Here is a 27608-nt window from a genome sequence, read left to right on the forward strand (position 1 = left end):
AGAAAGTCGGAAAAGATTGGCTAAAGACCCCTGACATATTTCTAGGATAGTCTGAAGTTAATGAGAAATGCATGTTTGGGATCCTTCAGTGATGAACATTAGCCAACACTTTGCCTTTCTGTTGTGCACCTAAGGCAAATCAAAACTGTTGGACTGGCTGATCTGAGCTCTTTTGATCTCAGTAAAGAATCCTTCAAGCCACAGGAAAAAGTTGGCTATGTTCCTTTTTGCTGGCCAACCTAAGGTTTCCCAGTACAGCCATTTGCCCAGGCAACCCAGACCAAGCAGTGGTCACAGTGCCAAGCCTGACAGAGCTCAAGAAGAGTTTGGACAATGCTCTCAAGCACATGGAGTGACTCTTAGGGTCACTGCACATGGCCAGGAGCTGGACTCGATGATTCTGATGGGTCCCTTCCAAGTTAGCATATTCCATGATTTTATGACCCTTATTCACAACGTGAGGTAAGTTCACATTCCCTTTAGTTTCCACTCTTGTGTTGTTTCACCTTTATAGCCAGACACAAAACGGTTTTCCTGTTTTGGGAGGTGAAATGAAGATCATTACCTTGTGTCCTTGTGACAGTCCTGAGCAAGCTTCCCTGCCACGTGTGGCAGCCTCTCAGCCCTGGGTGTGCCTGCGAGCTTGGTGACTCCAATTCTCTCCATCAGGGACAGGAGCAGTTGGGCCGCACACTCGCGCACCGGGGCGTGGCGGCTGCTGGGGAGGAGAGAGCAAACCCTGGGCACAGGGACAAGGAGCAGCAGCAGCGCCGGCCTTGGCCAGAGCTGCTCCCTGCCCTTGCTGGGGGAAGGAGCCTGGGCTCTCCCTGCCCCTTCAGACACCTGCAGAAGGTTCTGGCCTCAGCTAAACACCAAGTTAGCACTGTACACAAGGCCTGCCTGCATGGAAGAGGGAGGAATTCAGTCTCCCTGCACTGTCTGATACTCAATTTCTTTCACAGTATTTACTCGGAGAAAGATTAAAGAAATAGATGACATGAATAATTTAGAAATTAGAGACAATTGATGCTGATCCATCAGAGAGCACCCAGTACACAGAGCTGCAGCAGGATTGAGGCTCTTTCCACCCATTTATCCCCAAATCTGCAGACCTTTGGAAAACAACAAATGCAGGGAAAACATATTGTGGGCCATGAAGTTGCAGAATATCCAGCAATGCAGCCTGTTTCTTCTGTGGGGCTTGGCAATGGATCCATCTGAATGTTTTACCCTATTGCAAAGCTGAGGAAAGGGTGGCAGGCAGTTTAGCCAGGCTGTCCTGTTCTAGAGAGTGTCTCTTGGGAACTATCAGGCCCAGCACCAACATTTAAGGCAGCATTTGCTCCAACTGTCCCATGGCAGTCAGCCTGTGAAGGTGCCTGCAAAGTGATTCATCATCTCAAGGCTAACATGAAACATCAGTTTGAAGAGAAAGCAGAGCTCTGAGGCCAGGACAGTCATACAAGACTCCTTTGGCAGGAGCTGCACCTGCAGTGCAGGCTGTGCCACACCCAGCAGATTGTCCCCCATGTGCTCCACACTCCAGCAAGGACACTCCTCATTTTTCAAGTTAATGACATCATGAGGAGACATGGTTTTCCCAGGGCCTCTGTGGTTAGCACTGTGAAATACCAAACACTGCTCACAGCTGCAATTGCAATTGTCCCTCTTCCCACAAAAGCACAAGGCTCTATCCATGGCCTTTGCAGGCACTTTCACTTCCCCATCAGTCACCACATCTAGGAAACTCTGACAGACTGGGAGAACTCCAGGAAGCAGCAGGAAGCTGAGTCAAAGGAGCTTTAGTTTGGATATCAGGAAAAAGGGGTTTTCACCCAGAGGGTGGTTGGGCACTGGAACAGGCTCCCCAGGGCAGTGGTCACAGCACCAAGCCTGACAGGGCTGAAGGAGCATTTGGACAACAATCTCAGGCACTTGGTGTGACCCTTGGGCTGTTCTGGGCAAGGCCAGGAGCTGGACTCGATGGTCCTGATGGGCCCCTTCCAACTCCCCATATTCTACACTTCTCTGATTCTGAGAACTAATGGGCTGCAGGAGGGCAGAAATAGGTGACAAGAGGAAAGAAGTGAGGTTGGTTGGAGAATCAAGTCACTGAGTCCACAGAAGATGCAGGATACAGGACCCTTCCCTCCCAGCATTCCCATTCTCTCTCTCATCCCTTCTCGCTCCCACACACACGAAGGTGAAGAATATCACTAAAAGAAAAGAACTTACTTGACTCCCATGTCCATGAGAGCAGTCATTGCTCGTGCAGGAGTCACATGCTCCACCATGATCCCCAGGGTCTGACTGGCTGCTTTCTGAACAAATTCTGGGGAGCTGGACACCATCTGGAGAAGGACCCGAGCAACCTCATCCACCTCAGCATCCATGTCCTTCTTCAAGGTCATAAAGAGCTCTCCCAGAGTGACAACGGCAGAGTAGGACACCTTGGACCGGAGGTTGGTCACCTGGGGAAGTCATGACGGGAAACATAAGAATCACCTTGAAAAGAAAACCAGTTGGCTTCAACAGAAGTCCCAGGAAATGACCACACATCCCACTGTTTCCAGAGGAACATAAAAGAACAAGAAGAGCAGGAGAGCACAAGCACAGAAAGGCACTTACTCTGGCACCAATTTCTGGCCTCAGACCTGCTCACTGCAGGCCTAAAATAAGAATTTCATTGGGTGCTTAACCCTTCTAAAATGTCCAGAGCTTTGATTTTAGGCCATTTTACTAGAAAATTAAATTAAGAGCTGCTTTCAAATAATAAATGCACAAGTCGTAAAGACAAAAGAATCGTGTGCTCCTGTTCAAAAAAGCAACACCAGCAGTTGAAGCACTCAGCCAGGAAACAGAAAACACAGGTTCAGTTCTGCAGAATAATTTACAGTGTTGAATTACAACTTGGGCAGAGACTGGGACTCTGGCAAACAACATCATTAGTGTCTCAGTTTCTGCATTTGCACATTGCATTATAAGGGCACCACACTCAAAGATGAGTGTCAGATACCCGACCTGCCAGTAAATACAGCTGCATGTACCCACAGATCCTACAGATAGCTGATAGACATTGGAAATATCAGGTCTAAAACTAGAAATGAAGGCAGACCCTGAGCACACCTGGAGATGAGCAAGCACATACCTACTCTACACACCATGTATGAAGTATGGGGGCAATTCAGAACAATGTTCTCACCTCGCTGGTAACTGCCAAGCAAACCTCACGAAGTCGACAAGGCAGGACCTCTGAATGGGACCCAGCCAGGTGTTGGATGGTGAAAAGTCCCTTCTCCTTCAGCTCCCTGAAAGGCAGAAGATTGATTTTTCTCTCCACCAAGGCAGCACCCTCTGAAATGACCAGGCTGGCAGCTCAGTTGAACAATGGGAGGTGCTTTTTATGGATTGCTTAATGAAATTGTGGAACGCGTTGCCCCAGGTTGTGTTGGCTGTCAAAAGCATACACAAACCCAAGAGGCAAAGAGAGGGGTTTCAGAGTGGCCATTTCAGAAGACAGTCTTTCTGAAATCTCTGGCACATGAGGCCCCTCTGTCACTGCTTCCAAGAAGCTGTGAGACCGGGCCGTGCTGCTGTTTGTTGTCACCTCCCTGTACCTGTCCCTGAGACACAGTGCCACCGGGCTGTTATTGGGGCATTTTCCTTCTTTGTCAGCCCCAGCAGGCATTCAGCAGGGAGAGTCTGCACTGCCACTCTGGAGCTGAGTTTCCACTCTACAATCTAGGCCTCTCTGTCACCCCCTCCACTCCACATCACACATTCCCCAAAAAAGCCAGCAGGATGTCCTAGGAGATTCCACCCCTGGGCAACAGCTGTGGAAACTCTGGCTTTTCCCAAAAACCCCTACCTAAAACAACCCCCACAACAGCAACAGGATATTTAAAAGGTGCAAACAACTCTGTCTCTGAGCACTTGCTTTGTGCAGGCCATCAGCCACAGGAAGGTCTGTGAGGCATCAGGGCTCCAGCCCAGGGCTGGTGACCAATCCCATGGGCAACCTGAGTGTCATCCGGACCCCCCACACCTGCAGAAGCTCTCTGCACCTCACAAGACACCAAAGAGAAATGGGGAAGAGAAAGCAGAAGAGAAAGGGCAAAGCAAAGGCGACTGCACAAGGAGATGCATCGTGGCAGATTTTTCATGCTTATCCCAGTGGGAATGGATTCCTTGCCCCTGTGTGAATGAAGCATCCAGCAGAGAGTGACCAAAAAGCCATCAAAAAGAAAACCAATATCAGCTAACATTTGTACAGTTATCACCTCTGGCTGTGTATAATTTTGGGACACATGGTGAGTATTGGCAAAACATCTCAGGTCCATATGAAGCAGTGAGTAGGAAGAAGTTGAATTCCAAAAGTGCAAAATACCTAGAGGATTTCCTTTCTTCTTCCTTCTCTTCTGCCATTGAGCCCTTCAGGAGTAATGGCAGGCTGAGGAACTTGAAAGCACAGCTCAGTCCATTTCTCAGAAAAAGGAGTTCCCTGGAACTGCTTCTGGGACTGCCATGCAGGAGGTCATGGGGAGACCCTGTCACCTGCCATTGCTGTCAGCAGTGGGAGCAGAGAGGATCCTACTCAGTCCCACTGGGCCGGTGGCCCAAGGCACCCAAATCTCTACACTCAAAACTTCTGCCATCCTGCTTCTGCCTGATTTGCCTTCTGCCTGATTTGCCTTTAGCCAGCAAATCAACTCCTTCCAGAGCTTTCTCTCTTCCCTCAAGGTTTCCTTTGCAGCTCCATGGAGCAGCAGGCAAAGCAAGGAAACAGCACAGAGCTGCTGCAGCTGCAGCACTGCTGCAGAGAAAGGCCAAGAAAAGGCTGCTCTCCAATCTTCATCCTCTCTCTACTCTGGAGTGGTTTCACCAGTGCCCTTTGGCCCTCTGGGCTCTCGGGGCTCCGAGGCACAAGCAAGACACGCTTCTGACCGACCTTCACACTGAGAGGTCACAGAGGGAACGGGGCCTTTCTTACCAGTCATCGCTGCCCAGAAAGGAGAGTGCCTCCTGCAAGGACTGCTGAGGGTCTGCAGAGGCTCTGTCCTTCTGCCCACGCCCACGGAGTGGCTCCTCTCGGCGCCTGGCCCCAGGGGCCGTCTGCGAGGTCACTGTGAGGAGAGGGTTGGCCATGGGCGCTGCAGCCCCGGGCAAGGCCCCGCCATGGAGCGGCCTCAGCCCCATCTCCCAGCCAGGGCTCCGTGTGGCACAAACTGGCACTGGCTCAGAGGCTTCCCTGCTCTCTGGCTCCTGGGGCTTCTTGCTTGCTCCCAGCCTCCCCCAGCCAGGCCCAGCTCCAGGCTGAAGCTGACAATTGCCTCGCAGCGCCAGCTCCCCAGTGCCACAGGTGCCACAGCCAGCGGCAGTTCCTGTAGCCACAGAGCTCCCGCTCCCTGCGAGGCAGCGCTGACCAGCAGCACTGGCTGCCCACGAGGGAACCCCTCAGGTGCCCCTCTTGTCTCAGCGCCCTGATTGCCCCCAGCCTGAGGACAGGGGCACTCTGCAGCTCCCTGGGGAGAGCCCTGCAGCTGCCTGGAGACAGCACCAAGCCAAGAGTGAACAACCCAGCCCCGCTGGGCCCGGTTCAATCCCCACGGAGCAGCTGCCAGGGAACAGCCACACCTGACCCTTCCCACCTGAGAGCGCCTCTGTTCCCATTGACTGCAAATATTCTAGACAGAGGCAGCTGAGTGCACACACATTTTAGCCTGCTATTGGGAAGGAGTACTTTATGGATTTTGCTCTTTCCAAGCATCATGAACTTTTTTCAGAGGTACACACTGCCTGTATTTCAAGGATGCTGAGGTGAAATTTATTTGCCATCTAATGGACATGTTTGTAAACTCAGCAGTTTCTAAGCTTTCTCTTGTGTAAAAATGCAATTTTTCAGACTAGACAGTTGATAAAAAAGCCTTCCAAATGTACTCTGAGGATAAAAATATGCAAATACAGATCCACGTTGTTGGCAGATGCACTCTCTTGTTAATCAGTTGACCTGGGCTTGCCTTAATTGAATTTTTTTGTAAGGAAAAAAATTTTACAAGGTATGAGAAAAATCTGGTGATAAATGCATTCCTTATGAAACCCATTTGTCATCAAAAGCACTGTCAATCAAAAATTTCATGTTGTGCACTCAAAAGCTCATTTTCTAACGTGTAGATTAAAACATTTGACATGTTTATAAGGATGGAGTATAAATATTGCACAGAATCTAGATGAACTGCTCTGGACTCTGTAGGGTTTTTGTGCTACCTTGCATGTTCTCACAAAGTATGGAGGAATGACAACTTCAAAAATATTCAGAGGGGAGCTAATCTGGATGTCACTGAGGTACCTCAGCCACTGACACCAGTGATGTAGACACACACATCTAGATTCACTGTGAATGGAGAGCCACGTCAGGCTATGTCCTGGGGTGACGTTATGATGCTTGTATATCCCCATTCATCTGTTCTGTGCCTTTAAGACCGGCTCTGAAGAGTGGAAGTTTTGTTTGGGTTTCTCTTATCAGGGACACAGAGGAAAGCGGTACATAAGGCTGTTTTTTTCACTTCCAGCTTCAGCTTGCTGCTTTTGCTTGCTCTCTTTTTCTGCTCTTGCTTCTGCTCTGCTTTCTGCCTCTGCTTATTAGCTAGTTCTAGCTAAACAGTCCACATTGCTTCCTGGACTGTTTCTCCTCTCCTGTTCCTGTGACCATCTCGAACCTGCTCTGGACTGGGACCCGGAAACACCGAAGGTTCGGCTGCAGCAGCTGCCCCAGCGCCGGAGGGACTGAGAACAGAGCAACCACCCCCCCCGAAAGAGACTTTCTGATTTTGCCATCTTTCTCAGAGCGGTGTCATCGGGTATTGTTAATTTTGTGTGCTGGGGGGTGCGGGGCCAGTCAAATAAACAGGTTCTTTCCACCTCTCTCCGAGGAATTTTTTCCCGAACCGGTTGGGGGGAGGGGCCGTGTGGGTTTCGCTTTCTGGAGGGGCCCTCCTTTGCAGATTCTTTAACAAATTTGCCCTAAACCAGTACAGGCTAGTTCTGGTCAATTCTGAACATGGAAGTAGCATCACTAGAGAAGAGCATTCAAGTATCACTCCTAGCTCCCTTCTTCTTATCTCACCCTACTTGGGATCACAGCACAGGCAAGGGCTACCCACAAAGGAGGGACAAGAGCCACTAGGGACTCTCTGCTGTCCATTTGCTGCAGGCAGCAAACAGCCTGGGAGGAGCAGGCAGCCCCTCCTGGCTGCCATCTGCTGCACAGGGGTGCTGTATTTGCTGGCTGACACAGGAGGCACTGCTTGTTCCCTCTTGGCACTGCAGGCTGTGGGGTGGCTGCAGTGAGGAGCCATTGGGCACTTCTGGAAGCAGCAGCAGCACGACTGCACCAAGCCACTGACTGTCCTGCAGAGACAGCCCTTGCTGGAGAGCAGAACAGCTGGCTGCAGAACTGGACAGCAGCACCAGCACAGGGCCCAGATGGTGAGCGAACAACTGATCGTGGTGGTTCTCATAGGAGCACAGTGAGCACAGCAGCAGACTGCCCTGCAGCTCATCCCTGCACTCACAGCTGCCTCCTGGCACCAGTGCTGTAGTTTGGACTCTTAGGATGGGCAAAAGCCAGAGCTTAGGCCTTTACCACGACTTTATTCAGTTCAACTTTCCAATGGATCTCTAAGAACCAACTGCTCCAGTACGTCCAAGCTGGAGTAACTCAAAAGTAGATTTGCTGTTCATTCTCAGGACAGACTATGGAGCCAAGATCCCAGCAGTGCTGGCTGAGGCAGGAGGCAGTTTGTGCTCCTTGTGCAAGGAAAAACCCAAGTGGGAAAAGCTGCCATGGAGCAGGCTTACCTGAGGAGCTGCATGGGAAGCTGCCATCCCCATGGATGATGGGTGAATTGGGCAGTAAGGGCACGTTGTCCTGCTTCCTCAAGACCTTCTCCTTCAAGGCACTACCAGGGTGTTTTCTATGCCCTCTAGAAGCTGTGCCATCAATAGGTGGTAGGCTGACGGCTGCAGGGACCAAAGAGGAGCTTGTAAGGGGAGAGTGCTGGACAGGGTGACAATGGAAAGGATCAGAAAACTTGCTGGAGCTGGGTAACATCTGCTTGTTACCCCAAAGAACTTCAAGTATAACAATGCAATACCACTTTATATCAAGTATAACACTAACATGGGACAATGATCACAGAATCTTAGAAGAGTTTGGGTAGGAAGGCACCCTTAAACATCATCTAGTCCAACCCCTGTGAGAAGGGACATCTTCATCCTGATCAGGTTCCTCAGAGCCCCATGTAAGCTGGCCTTGAACACCTTCAAGGATGGACCAACAACAGTTTCTCTGGGAAAACCTTCCAGCTTTTCATCCCCTTCATTATAAAAAAAATTCTCCCTTATGTCTAATCTAAATCTACCTTATTCTAGCTTAAAACCAAATTGCAGTGATGCTTCCCCTAAGAAACAAGGAAACCCAGCATTGCTTTGCCTTTGTTCTCCTGTTCCAGAGGCTGGCGGGGCAGTTGCCAAAGGAAAGTGCAGATAACCCTGCATGCTGCCCTTGGGCTGAGTGCTGCCTCCTCAGGGCCCCGCTGCCGCCCTCGGGCAGCGCTCACAGCCCTGCAGGCAGAGCCCCTCAGCCGGGATCCACTCAGGATCCACAACTTCTGCTGCTGCTCCTGGGGCTGCAACAGAAGCCCTGGCTGGGGCTTCAGCACAGCCCTACAGTGCCAGCTCCTCAGCAGGGAGTGGCAGAAGGATCTCTGGTGTTTTCATTACAAGGAGCTGAATTTTGTTTCTTCCAGGCTGCAGCCTGGTTGAAAAGCATTCTTTTGGACTCCCCTTCCCTGGAGGCTGCTCTCCAGGAGAGAGTCTGAAGCCCCAGTGTACTTTGCAAGACAGAATTTTCTTCTCTGAAAGACTTTAGAGGTGAAGGAGGGAAGCTGATATTCTGTTACTGACTCAGTGAGGCCGTGGGCAAGACACTTCATGCCTCTGTATTTTTCTTTGGGAAACAGAATTAAATCCTGCAGAAAGGATCGTATGTGGCCCGAAGTTTAGAGTCTGACTAGCTGAGGGCGAAAGGCCGACGCCCCTCTGCAATTCCTGGCGAGCACCCTTCGGAGCCTGATGGCCTCGGGCTGTGCTGGCTGCGGACTGGCGTACCTCGCTGGTATATGAGAGGAACGGAACTGACCATTTCCCGGGGGTTAAACATCGGTTTATTGACGGTGATGCCGCATCCAAACACCGGGAAACCATCCGGGAAAAAGTTTTTTTCATAGGGGGTGCAAACAGGATTATAAAGCAAGGGGGTGGGTACAGACAGAGCCAATCAGGAAAGGTGAGGGGATGAACTTCACAGAACTGACACTCCATGGAGACCAATAATCAAAAGGTAAAGGAGGTGTCCTGGGGCCCCAGCCAACCACCATCTCTAGAGAGGAGAAGGTTCTCGAAACCTGGGAGGAGGAAGGGAGTGATTGACTGGACAGGGAGGAAACAACTTTCACTTATAAGGGAAACCAAGGGGAGAAGCAATTACATATCGGCAACTATGAATAGCAGTTGCTATAGCAACTTAGCTGACAGGCTAGCAGTGGCGGGAAGAACTGGGGGAACGAAACCATTTTACACATAATAGGGGAGAACAATACATAAATTGGGGGAATAACACAAGAAACTTAGCAACACACTACCACATCTCCCCGTTTTTTACCAAATAAAAATTAAAATGAAGAGAAAAGTCCAAATTAAGCTTAGAATGCAGGAACTCGCAGCTGGTCATGACGAGTGTCTTTGTCTTCTGAACATTGCAAGGGACAGTGGCACTCGGCGCAGTCAGTTTCCTCCGGACTAGCTTGCAAATTAGGAGGATGAAAATCAAAAGTGAGTTGGGGAAATGTACTAAAAGACAAAAGGTGAACAGTTAAACGCAAAATACTTAAACAGATGGTTCTGCCCCAAATAATAAATCCAGTTCGGGAGAAGAAGAAGAAATGGGGGAAGGAGGTTGGGATTAATAAACCAGAGGTAGTTCAGTGACGAGAGGGGTAGGAGCAGCAGTCTCAGCATTGGGGAGGAAGTAAACATCTGAGGAAACTGATGGTGTTTGGGAGGGTTTTCTCCGTCACCGCGAGCACGCCTGAACTTGTGACTCAGCTTCCTTCTGCATCCTCTGCTTCGGGATGAGGTGCTTGACTCATTTGGATGGTCTTTTTCCTCTGTCTTCTTCCTATCTTGCTTCCGCCTCCATTCCATGTAGTCTTGGCGCATGGGACACTGAGGCATCCAATGCCCCACCTTGCCACAGAGATGGCAGGGATGGGTTGCTGATGTCCTCCTGCCGGACTCAGAAGTAGAAGGACCGGCCACGGGGGAAGCTTCAGCCTCTATGAAGTCTTGCTCGGGGCATTCAGCAAAATGCACAGATGTTCTCTTAGGCCTTGGGGCCAGGGAGACTTGACGCACTACGACATCTATCATGGCTTCTACTGTGGGCTTAGGACTTCGAGGGAGAGTTTTTATAGCCTTGCGGCAGTCAGCGTTGGCATTGCTATAAGCCATCTGCTCAAGCATTTTTTCCCTGTCATCCTCTCCGAACGCTTGCGCTTCCACATATCTGTATAGACGTTCGATAAATTCCATGTATGGCTCTTGCGCTCCTTGCAAAACCTCAGCATCTTCCCATTGGGAGGTAACTACCTCTAACTTAAAGAAGGCCCGCTCAGCTGCCCGGGCCGTCTCTACTAGCTGGGATGGGAATAAGGCTTTAGCTTGATTTGCCCCTTCAGCCCACTGTCCTTCACCCAAAAGATGTTCTTGGGTAATTAACTGACCATCTGCGTCATGGGACAGTGTAAGGTTCCCCCAAAAACTTGGGAGTACTTCCACTATTTCCCTCCTCCATTCCCTCACCCAGACTCTAAATTCCATGGGTCTGAGCAGGCTAGAGAAGAGGGACCTTAAATCCGTCGGTACCAAATCTCCCTGAGCAAGGGTATTGTGTAGCAAACCCCGGAAGAATTCTGACTCCCGGGAGTAATCTTTCTGAGCTTTGCATAGCTCCTTTATTTGGACCTGTGCTAAAGGCACCCACTGTGCCCGTGCATTTCTTCTTTCTCTTATATGATATGTTACCGGGGCGGCTTCTAATATGGGAGCTTGCTCCAGTTTTCGGCTTTCCCCCCCCCCCTCCTCTGAACACAAAGCGTGAGAGCTGGGGGGGGTGGCGTGGGAACCGAAACTGAAGGAGGTTGAGGCGGGGTTTGGAGCTGACGTAAGGCAAGGGAGTGGGCGCGGCAAAGTACCCTTGTCCGCCCCCCGGACGGCGTTCGGAGGCGGAGGGAAAAACGAAAACGGAGCGGGGGGGAAGGGAGTGGGGGGCTGAACCGGGGGAGGGGTTTGAGGAGGAGCTGAAGGTGGGGCGGAGTGCTGAGGAGTGAGCGGGACGGAGGGAGGGTATGAGAGAGGAGTAACTGAGCAAGGAGTGTGGTCAGGGTGAAGGAAGGGGTTGGTGCTTGGGAGGAACGGGTTAGCGGAAGAAGAAAGAGCTCTGGCGGCAGAGACCGCGTGGTCCCCGCCATCTTGGACAGTAAAGGGGCTACTTTGTAGAATTTCATTACTAAGCGGAACAAACTTAGGGGTTGAAACTGGGGACTTGGGAACTGGGGTAGAAGGGGAGGATGGAGGAACTTGGGCAGGGCTCCTCGGACGGGGAGGCTCAGCAGGTCGAGAGGGAGCAGGGGCAGAATGGTTTCCCTGCTTTTTGTTGGCCTTTAAAATCCCTTTCGAGGGCTCCTGCCTGTGTGAAGAGGGTGAGGGCTGGGGGGTAAGGATGCGGGAACTGGGAGAACTAGGGAACAAACTAGAAGAAGAAAGATCCTTTCTTGAACTCCCGGCTGGGCGCAGCGAAGTTAATACTTTGCTTGCCCAGTATGCCACGTTAGACAACCGGGGTTCCCCAGCGTTAACCTGTTGGTCTAATTTGGCCACAACGGCTGCCCAAAAGCGCGGCTCTTTCGCAACCTCTGGGGAAACTTCAGGGAAATGTAAAAATACCCATCTAATCAACACTATCAACTCTTTCTTGGGGGCAGTAAAACCTCTTCCAAGTAACAAACCCTTAACTACAAAAAAAACTCCTTTTTGGGTTTTGCTCTGACCCACACCCATGATCGTGGGGGGTGTAGCGACCCCACCACGGCAAACCGCGCGGAAAAACCGCCCTGCGCTGAAAGAGCCCGCCGCAACCAGTCAGCGCCGCGCCGAGAGCCCCGCTGCTGGGCCTGGCGTCACCGTGCCGGGGCACCGCGAGCGCGAAAGGCGGCAGACGGCAGTCCCCCTCGTAGAGCTCCCAGGGAAAATTAAAAGGGCAGGGGAGGAACCGAGTCCGGGGTTCACCTAATCAAAGAGCGTTGCAAACGAAAAGTTCAGGCGGATTAGTCCACTGACACCGGAGGAAGTCTGACGGCTAGTAGATTTAAAGTCCAGTCCGCGGGGTACGGTAAAGCCCCCGCGTGGGCGCCATCTGCAGAAAGGATCGTATGTGGCCCGAAGTTTAGAGTCTGACTAGCTGAGGGCGAAAGGCCGACGCCCCTCTGCAATTCCTGGCCAGCACCCTTCGGAGCCTGATGGCCTCGGGCTGTGCTGGCTGCGGACTGGCGTACCTCGCTGGTATATGAGAGGAACGGAACTGACCATTTCCCGGGGGTTAAACATCGGTTTATTGACGGTGATGCCGCATCCAAACACCGGGAAACCATCCGGGAAAAAGTTTTTTTCATAGGGGGTGCAAACAGGATTATAAAGCAAGGGGGTGGGTACAGACAGAGCCAATCAGGAAAGGTGAGGGGATGAACTTCACAGAACTGACACTCCATGGAGACCAATAATCAAAAGGTAAAGGAGGTGTCCTGGGGCCCCAGCCAACCACCATCTCTAGAGAGGAGAAGGTTCTCGAAACCTGGGAGGAGGAAGGGAGTGATTGACTGGACAGGGAGGAAACAACTTTCACTTATAAGGGAAACCAAGGGGAGAAGCAATTACATATCGGCAACTATGAATAGCAGTTGCTATAGCAACTTAGCTGACAGGCTAGCAGTGGCGGGAAGAACTGGGGGAACGAAACCATTTTACACATAATAGGGGAGAACAATACATAAATTGGGGGAATAACACAAGAAACTTAGCAACACACTACCACAAAATCCCAAGCAAGCTTCCACTCAGATGCAAGCTGAACAGCTCCCCAGTCTGACTGCAACACTGTGCAAAGGGCAAGCAAGTGGTCAAAAAGGACCACCACAAGTGTAGCCACTACTTACTTGCTTCAGCTGCATGCCCACGCTTGACTGTCTCAGGAATAGGTGGCAATGATGTTTTCCTTTGTCTCCTTTTCTTCATCTCTCTCTCCAAAAGCTCTGCGTCCTTCCGCCCCAAGTTCTTTTGAGCCAACATGCACAAAGCAGCACGGATCTGGGTGCAATGGAAATACATCATAGACTGTAAGCAGAAATACACAAACCACACACAACATCTCATCAGGAGCACAGAGTCCACAGAGTGCCCTAGGCTTCAATGCAGCTCCATCCACATTCCAACAGTTTCACAGGAATGTCTCCTGTCCTCACCTTGGCAATTACACACAGTGAGGTGGAACACTTTAGTGCCACAACCTTACACTGCTGCAACTGCAATCAATGTCAGGAAGCCCTGCTTGAAGCATGAAAGTCATAGGAGTGCTCCAAGGCAGAGGAAGAGCTGACATGGCTAGGGAGCAGGCAGTTCAGTTCCTACAGGCCATGGCAGGAGAATAAAAACCATGTGCAATACCCAGCAAGGAGGGCTAATGAGCTGTTGCTTAACACTCATGGCCAGGAATTGCATCTGTTTCTCACTTCCTGGCTTCTGAAGGACTCAGCTCTGAAGGACTCTGAAGGACTTGGTCTCTGAGATCAGGAGACCAAAAGGAGGAGTCATGTGAAAACAAGTTTCAGAAGCATTGATGTTCATGAGCAGAAAACTTGAGAATGAGAGGGCTGTGAGATACAGCCACAAAGGTAACCAGGAAAAATCAACCTCTCCCATTTTCTTTTGCAGCCTTGCTTGCACCCAACATTAGAATCTTTGCCTCTCTGCTTCCAAGGATGCACTTTGCCCACATTCACTGATGTGTAGCTTGCTCTGTCATTTAGAACTTCTCTAAAACAGCCTTTGCACATAAAGAATGCTTCTGACATGACCTTAGCACCATCTCCAAACCAAGAATCTTGGCACCACTGGAAATAGCCAAGCTGTGGGATCTCAGGATTTGAGTCCTGGGATGCAAGGCCCCCGAGACCACCCTTGGGGGGCCCGGGAGTCCTGGAATGTTGCCAGAAGTGTCTGGTGGCAGGACTTTGACCCTACACAGGAGACGACACCTTTATGAAGATAAGAGGGCCTCACCGGGGTGAAGGGTGAAAAGATTAGCTAATTAGAGGGTAAGAAACAGGGTTTAGGATTTATGTACAGGGGGGTTTAGAGGAGCAAGATGGAGGAATTGGGGTGTGTCCTGCCCTCCTTCTTCTTCCTCCTCTCCTCCATCTTCTTTGGCCACGGTGGCACCTTTGGATTGGTTATTACTAAGAGTACACCGAGTTATAAGAATAGATGGTATTGGGGAAAAATGATAAATATTGTATACGTAACTAGGGGTATAAAGATACGTGGCGGTCCGTGGGACGGCACAGTGTGCCCATGGCTGACTGCTGAGCGGATCTTTGTTAGGCTGAAAGAACATTTTTTAGATAAACAATTAATAAACATAAAACCAGAAAGAACAACTGAAGCCTCTTCTCGTCCTTCGATACGCGGGCTGCCCAAGGCCACCCCCGGGCTTTTCAGGCCCCTCAAACAGCCGAGATAAACCGGACACCAAGCAATGGTTCTGTAGCTGTCCAATGTATTCCCAAGGGAATCCCCATTCCCCAAGAGTGGAAGATGATGATTTTCAGTGACATTTTGGGCCAAGCACTAAACAGCCACTGGAAAGGAAGTTCACTCATGCCTGTCCTTATCCCTTACCTTTCCAAAGGCATCCCTCAGCTCTTTGTCCCTCGTAGGACCAGGACTGGTGGGATGATCTGTCTCCTTGGCCTGGCTCAGTGGGAGGCCTGGAAATGGAAGCAAAGGTTCCTGTATACCTCTGACAGACTTCAAGTCCCCAAAAACACAATGCTGGGCAACAGGCAAGACAGGTTCCAGAGTGCAGAGCTCTCAAGACACAGAGATTGGGATTGAGAGCAGCAAGGTACAATGCCTAGACCCTCTCCCAAGGGATGGGCTACTGGCAGCAGACATGACTTGACTCTGTTGGCCAGCAGACTGAAACCTGCTGCTTGATGAAGGCCCCAGCCCCTGCATGCTGGAGAGCCTCTGTGTGTGATAGAGAAGGGCAGAGATGATGATTGCTCTTGACAGAGATTCTTATCTGCCCTTATTATGCTGATTGTAGTAAACATCATCTTTCCAGTTCCTGAAAGAAGCCCCAGGTTCTAATACCTGGATGCATTTAGACCAACATTGTCTTCTCTTTGTTGGAATATTTCAGAGGACATTCAAAGAAAATCTGAGCATTGCAGGAGTGCAGGAGTGTTACCCAAGTGTGAACTGTGTTCTTGACACTAGATATTTCATTTTCCCCAAGGATTTTCATTCTAAACTGTATGAGATTGGGCCACTTTCAGGCCAGGCTAACTAAAGGCTGATTTTCTAGTTGCAATTCTATACAACAGCTTCACAGAGGATAAATTAAGTGGCAATGCAGTAGAAAAAAAGCAATGTCTTAAATCAGGATTTTTTGCCCCTGCAGAATGGTCAGCATAATAATAAAAAAGGAGACTTAGATAGCAACTCTGTGAAAGGAGGGCCTTGGAAGGTAAAAGAATTTGGGATGTTGGCAGGGAAACTACAGATCCCAAGGTAACCTCCTTGGGACCACTGCTGTCAGTCAGGCCAGCAAAATGGACATACAAAATGTAACAGAGGCAGAGATGCAATCTAAAGCATCTGAAGCTCCATATTTCACGGGACACATTTCCTGGAAATGTCTATAAAGCTGCACAGGGAAACATGCTCCTGGCTGGCAGACACTGAGGCAGGCCAGGGCAAAACCCTGAGCCACTTGCCCAGAGCTGGCACAGGCACAGCCTGGCCTCTGGGCTGCCCTGGGACAGCAGGGAGCCCCGAGCCCTGTGCTCCCCAGGAATGGCTCAGCTGCACATGCACCCTCCTGCTCCTCTGCCTGCCCCACAGCTCAGCAGCCCCACAGCTCCAGGGGCACTGGCAGCAGCACAGCTCATTGCAGGGGCACATGCAGGGCACAGCTGTTCCCTGGCAATGTGCACAGCCTCTCTGGGCTGCCACAAGACCCTTCCTCGTGCCAGCCAGCAGCCCAGCTCCCCCTGCCCTCTGTCCTTGTCCTCCCTGCAGTGCCCCTGGGGCTAGCGCTGCCCCGCGGCTCTGCTGGGGCTCCTGGGCCAAGGCCCCTGAACTGCCCGCGAGCCCAGACCTCCATTCCCAAGGCCGGGCTCCAGCACAGGAGGCTCCAAGCCCAACAGCTCAGCCCATTTCCTTGGGAACAGAGGCATCCCAGCTCCTGTCTTGTACCAAGAGCTCTTTCCCTTCTTCCTCTGCCTTTTTGCTGTAGGCTCAGAAGAAGCTGACATTCAGGTACAAGAGAAGAAGTGAGTTAATTGAATGCATGCCTGTACAATCAACCCATCTAATGGGTGAGGAATTCAAAGTGTATTTTAGTTACTGAGAAGATTGCTTTGTTTTTCATTTTTCATGCAACGAGCATCAGTTTCATTTCTCTGGACAATATGGAGCTGGCAAGCAAGAGAGAAGGGCTCTACCAGTTCATGTGGTGCCCGTTGCCTCCCTACTACTACAGGATCCCTTTCCTTCCAAACAATTGGAAACTCACAGTGCTCTCTAGAATCTGACACGGGCAAGGAAGTAATTGTTTTCAAAAGTAATTTTCAAGCCCTTTTTTTCTGTAGGCCCCACTCAATTCCAGGTCGGGTTTTGCATTTTTGAGATTTTTACATTACTCTTTACAACAAAAAAAGTGCTGGGACACAAACAGTGGCACCACGTTTTAGATAAAAAAGAAGATTTGCTTTCTGCATTAGATGTACCCAGTATTCTGTGAGCCTGTATTGGTAGGGAACAAAGTGCTCATCCCAAAGTTCCAATTTTGCTCTATTTACTTGTTCCAGGGGTTTATTCCCTGCTGTCTTTTCAGCAGAGACACCCAAACACAACATAAACATGACCTGCCTCAAAACATTTCTGATCTTGGCTAATACTGTCAATTCAAAATATTCCTAATGGAAATAGCAGAGGGTAGGTAATTTTTAAATATTCTCCAACAAAGCAGTTAGAATTAAGAGAACTAGTTCTTTACATGGCTGCACAGAGAATAAAATCATATGGCAGCCAAGCAGGATGAGTGTCTTAAACCTGGACTTCTTCATCCTGTAGAATGCTGTAGTCAGTAATAAAAGTGAGACAGGTAAGGTTTAATGAGTTAAGTCATTTCCAGTACAGAATTAGTCCAGAAAAAATGTCACCTTACTTACTGAGCAGTACTATTCCCTAGCTGCATTAAGCATTCCAGCTTCATATCAGTAATTAAAGAGTCATTCCAAAGGGGCCATAGCCAGGATTTGGCAGAACTAACCCTGATCCCCAAAGGGACCAGAGGATCTGATCCCTTGTTCTGCATCAGCAGAATTATTTCTCCAAGTCTCATCTCTCCTATCATTACACACCCAGAGATGCCAAAGGAACAACAACAGCGTCATTGAGCCTTTCAACTTGAAAGCACTGCCTGACCCAGATGCACCAGAGACTGCATTTTGTCTGGCACAATTCCACTTCTCAGGGATCAGGCAAGGCAGGGACAGGGACAAGGCAGAAGGCATCTCCTGCCCCAGCCTCAGCCTGCAACACTGACACAGGCAGAGAGAGCCAGGGAAGAGATTTGTCACTCTGAACCTGCCATAGGTGGCTTTGGGCTTGTGCTGTCACAGGATGACAAACTCACGCCCTGCGTAGGATGCATCCCTTTGGAAGGCTCTTTCTCCCTAACTGGAAAATTTATAAGGACATGCTGTCAGAGGTGGTTTCCCTATTTCTGCCTATACAATACCAGGCAATGTCCATGAATCTCCTTCACATCTCAAAGGGTTCCGCTCAGAAACTGCCCCAATGGAAGGTTTTCTGCTTCATAAGCAGGAGGAAGGAGTGGGAACATTTCTCATTTCATGCTAAATGCCTTCTTTATCCTACTAATTGTGACACTAGAAAGGCTGCAGGGAGATAAAAAGAATGAGCAGGATGGAGAGGAACGTATCCTCTTCCAGCGCTGCATTTCAGGGGCCCCCAGGTACCACTCAACACTTCACACTGGAGGAATTTTCACTGTGCCACCAGAGAACATTTCCAGAGACTGGGCTCTGGGAGAGTCCACTGAGCCCACCAAAGAACTGAAATGAATTTAAAGAAATTTTGATAACCCAGCTTTCCAAATGTCAACTCTGAGTCAAGACTACAATGGTCATTTTAGGACAGACATGCCCTGTACCTACCTGCATTTTCAGAATTCTTTTTGCTTCTGCAGCTGGGTCTTGGCCTGGAGAAAATGGAGGACAAAAGAATATGTGAGGAGGTAGAAAGAAAAGGGAGAGAATGGGCGTACCATGAAAGGAGGCAAAACTTCTTAGGATGGTCACTATGATAAAGGAGGAAATGCAACCCATAAACCCAACAGGATGCAAAGCTAATTCATTGTCCTTAAGTTTGCCATTGCTGGAGTCACACAGAGGTGGCCAAGCTCCAGCTAAAACACAGCAGTAATTCTTCTACCTGCATCAGAACTCCCTAGTTCTGCTGCCTCTCCTTTTGGAGCCAAGTGGCTCCTGAAGCCTCTCTGAAGCAGCAAGAGCTGCTGAGCTGCATCATGACTCTGGAGGGCAGCTACTTTTGTACAGCTGCCAAAGCTTGACTTTGCCTGCTTGTGCCTTACCCTAGTGACAGCCTCGTGCTACATGTGGTCAGAGCACTGCTGTCTCCTGAGAATGATATTACACCTGCTGGCTCTTTCAAGAAAACAAAGACTGGTTTCCAACTCAGCTGCTAGGGAAGGATGTTCAGATCACACCTTAAAAGCCCCACTAAAGATTCGCAACTGGCATGACACTTCTGTGACTCCCTCTTTATTGTTAGCTCTTGCATAACGGTAATAGCTTCATTTTCTTTTGCATATCCAAGCCAATATTTTTCCATCAGGTACAGTCCTATGCCTCTTCCATAGCACCTTTCCCTCGTTGATCTTAAGCCCAGATCAAAATATTAAATACCAATCGGATTATACATCAGATTTTACATCTATTCTGCAAAATTTATCTGGCATCTTATTTCATTGTGGAGCCACAGGCACAGTGAAGTTACACCTGATGTTTACAGAAGTAGCACCTGAATTTGCAGACACCTCTCCAGTAGCCAGTATTTGCCCAAGGATAACAAAGACCTGCAGGACCCTATCCCAGGCAGTACAGTCCCCAAATGTCACCACAACAATTACAGAGGAATTCAATAGCCAAGCCCACCAGAGGACCCATCTTGAGGTGCTTTGAAGCCCTGCCTCCTCTTCCCCACCACCACCTCTGCTCTTAGGACATTGGTGTTGCCTTTGACATTGTGCTGGATCATCATTTGTGCTGGATCATCATAGATGGCCAAAATGGAGAATACACACAGGTTTGCCTAAATACATGGGACACCTGACTGGGCAAAATGATCCCACGAGATGCGAAGAGAGAGCTGAACAGCTGAACTGCAGCAGCAAACACCTTGACTTACCTCATCTCCTGGGATTCCTGGAATTCCAGCTGAGGAGAGCTTGGCAGGGACCCTGCAGCACTGCCAAGAGGGGGACTCACTGCCCTGCGTATGGGGGGGATCAGAGGTGGTCTCAGTGACCCCTTCTTCATATCCTCACCCCTGGAATACAGCAAGGAAGTCTGGAAAGAATAGAACATAGTGATCAGATCAAGCATCCAGCCTTGCCCCCATTCATGCCTCAAGACATTTAGCCATGCATTTAACTGGGACCTGCCAGGAAATGTCAAACGGATCGTCCAGCTTGGCCCAGGATGGGGAAGGGAACACGAAGTGAGGGAGAGACCATGTCACACATTTGCCACCTCTGCCCTCATGCTCACTCCTCTGCAAGTGTAGCTGCATTCCCAGCTGGCATTCACATGTTTGACATCAGGATGTTCTGGTGTGCCACTGCCTCCACTGCCCTTTTGGATGGCATGGCAGTGGCTTTAGATCACTGTTCTATCCCTGCCCCTAAGCTGTCTCACAGCCAGTGCTGATCTCCAGCCAAGACCCCACAAAGCCATTCTGCAGGATGTCAAAACCTGCTTTTCTCAAGCCCCTCATTTCTTCTGCTGCTGCCCTTCCCTTCTACACTTCCCCAGCAGCCTTTGAGCCCAGGTGGTGCTGAGCTTTCAGCATGCTGGCTGCTCTCCAGCTCCTACACATCCATCATCTCAGGCTCCCTGGCACTGAGGAAGTTCAGCAGAGCTCCCCTGCCCTGCTGATCTCTGCAAGCTCTCTGTCTGCCCAAGGTGCTCCAGGGCCCCCATGCCATGGCCAGGAATGGGGCTGGAGGCAGCAGGGGCAGGTGCTCACTCATCCTCAGTATCCCATCATTTCTGGCCCAGATAAAGAGACAAACCAGAACCTGTTCAAACTTCACTGAAAGGGTCAGTTCCTGACAGGGAAAAGCTCTCCGAGCTCTGCCAACAGCACATAAACTGAACATTTGCCACACAGGACTTTGCTTGGTCTCCTTACCTTATATCCTTTTCCCTCTGAACTCACCTCCTGTTTTTTTCTCCTCTCCTCATCCCAGCCGGTGCCATTTTCCCCATTCTCCTGCTCTCTGCTGCATGTTGGGCTTGGCTTGGTAGGAGGAGAGCTCTTCGGAATGGGAGGCAACGGCTTGGAGGGAAGGAGCACAGAGGAACTTGCCAGGGAAAACCTCTTGGCAAGAGGGTAGCCAGTCAGGCCTGCAAAGTGGAGACACAAAATAGAACAGAGGCCACAATGCAAACCTAAAGCATCTGAAGCTCCATATTTCCTGGGACACATTTCCTGCAAACTTCTAAACAGCTGCACAGGGAAACATGCTCCTGCTGGCAGACACTGAGGCAGGCCAGGGCAAAACCCTGAGCCACTTGCCCAGAGGTGGCACAGGCACAGCCTGGCCTCTGGGCTGCCCTGGGACAGCAGGGATCCCAGAGCCCTGTGCTCTCCAGGAATGGCTCAGCTGCACATGCACCCTCCTGCTCCTCTGCCTGCCCCACAGCTCAGCAGCCCCACAGCTCCAGGGACACTGGCAGCAGCACAGCTCAGTGAAGGGGCACATGCAGGGCACAGCTGTTCCCTGGCAATGTGCACAGCCTCTCTGGGCTGCCACAAGACCCTTCCTCCCAGCAGAGATTGGCCCAGCTCCCCCCTCACCTCTGTGTGAGGCTGAGCCATGCTCATAAGGAGAGAAGTCAGTTAGGTGAACTCTCACCTTTATCATCAACACATCTAATGGGTGTGGTGCTCAAGGGGAATATTTTTAATTATTAAGAAAATTTATTTGGTTTTATTTCCCATGGAACTAGCCTGCATTTAATTCCTCTTAGCAGTATTGAGGTAGCAAGTTTGAAGGGAAAGCTGGAAGCCTCCAATGATAAAAAGGGGAAAAAAGATTCCCTCTTGAGGCTGGCCTGTGAATCCACAGGAAAACTCTCAGAGTTGTGATGTTATTTCTGCAAACCACAAAGATCTCCAATCAAGCAGGCAGGCCTTATTGGCGTATCTGTAGCACCGTAATCCCACCCTCAGGCTCAGATCCTATCAGCAAGCAGAGGAAGAATGGGAAATTTATCTGTAATGAGACCCAAAATTGATGGCAAAGAAAACAACAGAATTTGCATCTCACGACCATGTCCAACCTGTAGTCAGTTATGGCCACAGTCCCTGTCCTGGCTGACAGTAGGAGTGATTTGGCTACTGTCAAAAATGAGAAACTAATGATAGAATGTTGTGATGCCTCAGGGCATCCTTGCAGGATCATCTGTAGCTGTCAGCCACCTACTCTGACACAGAGTCAGCATTGACCACCATGGACCAGTTTTCTTTGAAACCTGGGGGGATTTTTTTCCATTTGGCTCTGGCCTTCCATCTCCTTTCTATCCTCACCTTTTCCTTCAGTTGTCTTTCCTTTTCCAGTAAAACCCATGTTTGAACCTGTGCTTCTGCCTGGCAGAAGTGTCTGGGTTTGAGTTTAGGAATGCTCTCAGAGCAGTCAGCGCTGGGAGCTTGGTCCCAGTCTTTGCGCAAGGCCGGGTTACTCCAATCACTGTCACTCAGCACAGAGAGGCAGATCCAGACGTGTCTGCTGCCACTGGGGCCGTGTCCAGCACAACCTGCACCAGCCCAGCGTGGGGCTGCCCCTTTGTGACATGCTCACCATGGTTCTCTCGTTTCCATGGCTGCAAAACCCCACCCCAACTCCATCCCCTTCCATTCCCTTGCCAAGGGCAGCCAGCACTAAGCCCAGACGGGCCAGGCCTGAGCGTTTCACACTGTCTAGGTGTTATGAATATGAACAAGACCAAACTTTCTCCAGAAAAAGAGGTTCTTGTTTATTAAAATAGCTACAAGGAACGGAGTACCCAGGATAAGCCCAGGCACCCACACAGCAAGCCAAAAACAGAACAGTACACTAACCCCAAGTGCACTGGGCTGTCCCCAAAAAAAACCCAAACAAGTAGCCAAAAAGAAGAACCCTGACCCAACTGAACACCCCCCCCATTTTTAGCCCCTTTTGAGTCCAGGATTGATCCATTTTGGATCCGCATGATGATTGGTCCATTTCCAGGCTTCTCATTGCTCTTAAACACCGTTCATTCTGGACCAGTCGTTTCTACAGGGCTTCGAATGATTGGTCAGATCTTCCATCCAATCCAGCTTTGACCTCACCTTTCCCCACCAGACCACTGTTCCACCAAACCCTGGATCCTTCTCCTAGCACATTGTAATAAGCCCCGCCCCTCCTTTAACATAATACAATTAACATAATTAATACAATATAATTGAACTATACCCTTATTTAACTTAACTTTTACCTATAACATAGGAAGGAGACCCTTTCCAAAGCTACTTTTCAGGGCCTTTATTTCTGTAATTCCTACTCAGTTCTAGGTTGCAGCTTGTTGGTGTGGGATTTTGTTTAATTCTCTTCACATCAAACAAAGTGCTGGGACACAAACAATGGCACGGGGCTCTCAGGACTCTAGCTGGTCAGAAGACCCCAAGTTAAGTTAGAAAGTCTCTTTTCCCAGCCAGGCGGTTGAAGAAGGAGTCAGAGCTCTTCATTTCTCGGTCTCAAGGTTGTTTCTTGTATCTTATCTATAAACTTCTTTCTCCTGACCTGCCGAGGTCCGCTCAGCAAGAATGTCAGAGGCACTCCACCTGCCTCTGAGGCGGTGTTACCTTTTTTTACTAAAAACTACGTGTACAATGTTTACCATTACTTTCCAGTACCTGTCATCTATGTTAGACAATTTTCTACTCCAAACCAGTCTAAAAGTGCCAACATCACAGCTGAAGATTGAGGCTAGGAAGAAGGAAAAAGGACAAGGCACACCCAAATTCCTCCATCTTGGGACCCCAAGCCCTCATTCTAAAAGCTTCAAAAATCTATTTTTCACCCTGTGACAAGCTAACTATTATTCTACTGAAAATTTCATGGCTTGTAATTCTTCATATAAGGTTGGTAATCCTTTTTTCCAAGGGCTAGATCAAAGGCACAGGGGTCTTGGGCTCTGTGCCAAGGTCTCTGAGCCCTTGGGGGACTTGAGTCCTCCAGGGCAGCCAGAGGAATTTCCTGGGTTCTGACACCGGGCAGTGGAAGTAAAAGCAGCTTTGCACTCCCCAGTAGATGACCCAAAAATCAGTTGGCTGAGAGCTGTAGGGAACAAACTGACCTTTCAAACGTTCCTCTTTTGCTTTGCTTCATTGTTCCCTGGGGTTTTTTTTCTCTGCGTTCTTTATTGCACAGACACCTGAACCCAACATAAACATGATCTACCTCACAACATTTCTGATCCTGGCAGTTCCTGAAAACTCCAAATTTTCTTAATGGAAATGGCAAGGGGCAGTCATTCTGAAATACTCCCCAACAGAGGAGGTAAAAACAACTCATCCTTGACACCTTTGATTTGGCAGAACTAAGTCCAGTCTATGGGACCCCTGGGGCTGATCCCTTTTTCTCAATCTGCAAAATTATTTCTTCAAGTCTCATCTCTCCTATCTATTCAAAGAAGCTTTGCACTCTGCATTAGATGCCCCCAATATTCAGTGGGCTGATATGATCAGTGTATCTGTAGGGTGTAAATTGGCCATGCAGAGTTCTCCTTTGTTGTTCAAGGGGCTTATTCCCACTTTCTTTCCTGCAGACACACCCAAACCCAACATTGCAACACAAAGCAATTCTCATTTGGACTGTCCCTGAAAATTCAAACTTATGCTCAGGGCGTTTCCCTGTCCCCAGGGACAGGCTCCAAGGCTGGGCTCTCACCTGCACAGAATGAAGAAGAGCTGCTGCCCTTGCCAGCAGCTCCGGGGTCTCACCATCTTCGCTTTGAATGCAGCTTTTGTACACACTATGCCTCTCTGAGCCCAGCAGCATTCCCAGGCATCAGCAGTGCTGCTGCAGGCCAACATCCCCCAGGCACAGCTGCAGCAAGGAGATTGCAACAAGGCCTGGCTGCAGGAGTCTCCAGCCTGCAGCAGCCCTTCACCTGCGGCGGAATCATTTTGCGCTGACATGGGGGAGCAAAGGGATTAGGGGCTCTTTGCAGATGAGGGTCTCCTCCATGTGCTGCTGCTCGCTGGGCTGATACAGTTGCTGGTGCCCTCCTCCACAGCTGTACCAGGAGTCTGTCTGGGAAAATAACACTGCCAGTGCCAGCCACCCATCCCTGCCATGGCCCTGCCCACAGGGCGTCCTGCCCACCAAACTGCTCCAGTCAGGTGATGTCAGACACCATCAAAATACATTCAAACAATGCATTTTCCACACTCTGGCAAAATCATGGCCATACAGGCCACGTGCTGGAGGCAGACTGCTGTTGGCAGAATGGGGGAAGCCCCAGCAGCTGCACTCTCCAGGCTGGATGGCCATGGCAGCAGAGGCCAGTCTCTCACCGTGCCCACTGCTGTGGGACCCAGTGCTTTGGACATGTTCCCACTGAACTCAGGCTGCAGCTACAGCAGCACCATGCCTTCACACATTTGATAACAAAGAGCAGGAATGGCACACAGGACTGCCCCAAGAGCTACAAAAAAATGGGGTGAGGGAGGGGACAAGTGAGTTAGAATAGCTCATTCCTTTTTAATACGAGCAGGGATTTAAGCAGGGATACTGGGCTAATCATACTGGGCCCTGGTTTGTAAGCCTTGTCTCTAGCAATTCCCACCAGTCTGCAAGCATTTTTCACTACAAAGGAGTAGATAGGATTTTACAGAACATGCATGAGCAAGTCTGAGCCAGAACTCAAAGTACAAGACAAATAGTCCCAAATCAGCCACCCATGGGGAAAGGAAAAAGAAAAGCAGATGAAGCAAGTGCCATTGTGGCTGAATTGCCTGCATTTATCCCATGGTCAAACCTTTCTGAATAAAAGCACCTCAGTTCAAATACACAGCTTAAGATCAAGGAATTCAAGTGTTCTGAGAGCATTAAAAGCCTGATTTCTATGACGGAATGGTAGATGCTAAATTCCTTAAAAACACAAATGTGGGTCTATTTGGGACTGCATGCTTCAAAAGCAGGAATGGAGGTTTAGAATTGCAGAACTGTTTCCATTGGAAAAGACCTTTAAGATCATAGAGTCCTCCCAATAACCTAAGACCACTAACACTGCCAAGGCCACCACCAAAGCATATCCCAGGAAATGTCGTGGGATGGGACATCCTTCTTGTCTCCTTTGTCTCCCAGGAGCCCCTTGGAAAGAGAAATGCCCACACAGGCTTTATCTGACTCCTTCCCAGCCAGCCTTTCCCTCACTCCTGGGTCTCATTTGCTCCACAGGTTTCACCAGCTCGCTAAGCTCAGAGGAGCTCTCAGAGGAGAAAATGCTGCCTGGTGTGGGGCTGTCTGATCCCTGTCTCATCTTCATTCCATCTGCCCTGCTCCCTCTCCCATCAAAGAGACCGAAGGATCCCCCCAACCCCACGGTGCTGCACCAGATTCCGGGTACGTTCCCTCCTGTACTCCTTGGTGGCCCCGGGGAGGCTCCAGAGCCCTCCCTGTGTGCGGGACAGCTGCAGCAGCACCACCGCGCCTGCATGAGAGCAGCGCCCGAGGAGCAGCTGCGCCAGTTCAGAGTCTGAAACGGAATCCTCAGTGCACACAAATGACAACTGACATTTCACGGCTGGCAGGAGAAGCTAAATCCATCTGCTCGCTGCCCTTTCTAGCCATGGCCATTGGAAGAATTGCCCCTGCCCAGGAAGCTCTCAGGTGCAAGAGAGGAGCAAAAGTCAGGTGTTTCTGATGTGCTAGCTGCCAGTGCTTCAGGTTTTCCTTCCAAGTTCTAAGGGGTTTGTACTATTTTTACCATTTCAACACTTTCTGTGCAACCCATTGAGCGAGTAAGCACCACACCCTCTCCCTCAAAGCCTTGAGGTACTGCCAAAGCAGAACTTGTTCATGCTCTTTTCTCCTGGTGATTTTATAATCCCATGCAGACTCTGATAGCAAAGCAGTGCTGTAGAGAAAAGATTGGAATCCTGGGGCACTTTTTGGGTGGGTGTTTGAATCTGCTTTTCCAGGCCTTGGGCTGAGCAGGGTGAGGCCGAGGCCTGGGCCCCTCCAGCTGGCGCTGGGGAGCCCCCGGGGCAGCGGCGAGGGGCGGCCCCGAGGGGAGGCAGAGGGGGCGTTTCCCCCAAGCGGGCGGGCGAGCGGCGGGGAAAGGCGCCCTGGGCACAAGGGCAGGCATAGGGGCCTCGGCTCTCTGCAGTGCGGGCGGCCCAGCGCCAATCGCTGCTCCCGGAGCCGCCGCCAGGGCCGTGTCTCCTCCCTGCCGCTGACCCTGCACCTGCAGCGCTGCCGCCGGCTCTGCCGGGCTCCCCGGCACGGACGGCGAGGACGTGGCCATGCTGCAGCGGGGGCCCAGCAGGGACACCCAGATGGTACCAGGGCTGCAGCTCCTCTCCTGCAAGGAAAGGCTGGCACAGCTCGGCTTCTTCAGCCTGGCAAAGAGACTCAGACTTCATCGAGCTGTGGCCTTCCAGTACCTGAGGGCAACCTACAAGAAAGCTGGGCAGGGACTTTGTACGAGGGCAGGCAAGGACAGGACCAGGGACCAGGGAGACTGGATCCAAATGGAAAGAGAGTAGGTTTAGGTAGGGATTCAGAAAAAAGACCCTCCTGGAACAGTTTGCCCAGAGAAGGTGTGGATTTTGAGAAGAGGAAATCA

General features: G+C 50.2%; 1 protein-coding gene across 1 annotated transcript in view; it reads left to right on the forward strand.

Annotated features, from left to right (window-relative positions):
- The window catches only part of LOC141731339 (uncharacterized), a 796170-nt gene that overhangs the window by 229561 nt on the left and 539001 nt on the right, over nucleotides 1-27608 (forward strand). The window contains exon 9 of the mRNA XM_074555958.1: nucleotides 22190-22197. Coding sequence (XP_074412059.1) covers nucleotides 22190-22197 — 8 coding nt within the window. The remainder of the gene's footprint in view (nucleotides 1-22189; nucleotides 22198-27608) is intronic.

Source organism: Zonotrichia albicollis, chromosome 20 (assembly GCF_047830755.1).
Source record: "Zonotrichia albicollis isolate bZonAlb1 chromosome 20, bZonAlb1.hap1, whole genome shotgun sequence".
In the NCBI taxonomy this organism is placed as follows: Eukaryota; Metazoa; Chordata; class Aves; order Passeriformes; family Passerellidae; genus Zonotrichia; species Zonotrichia albicollis.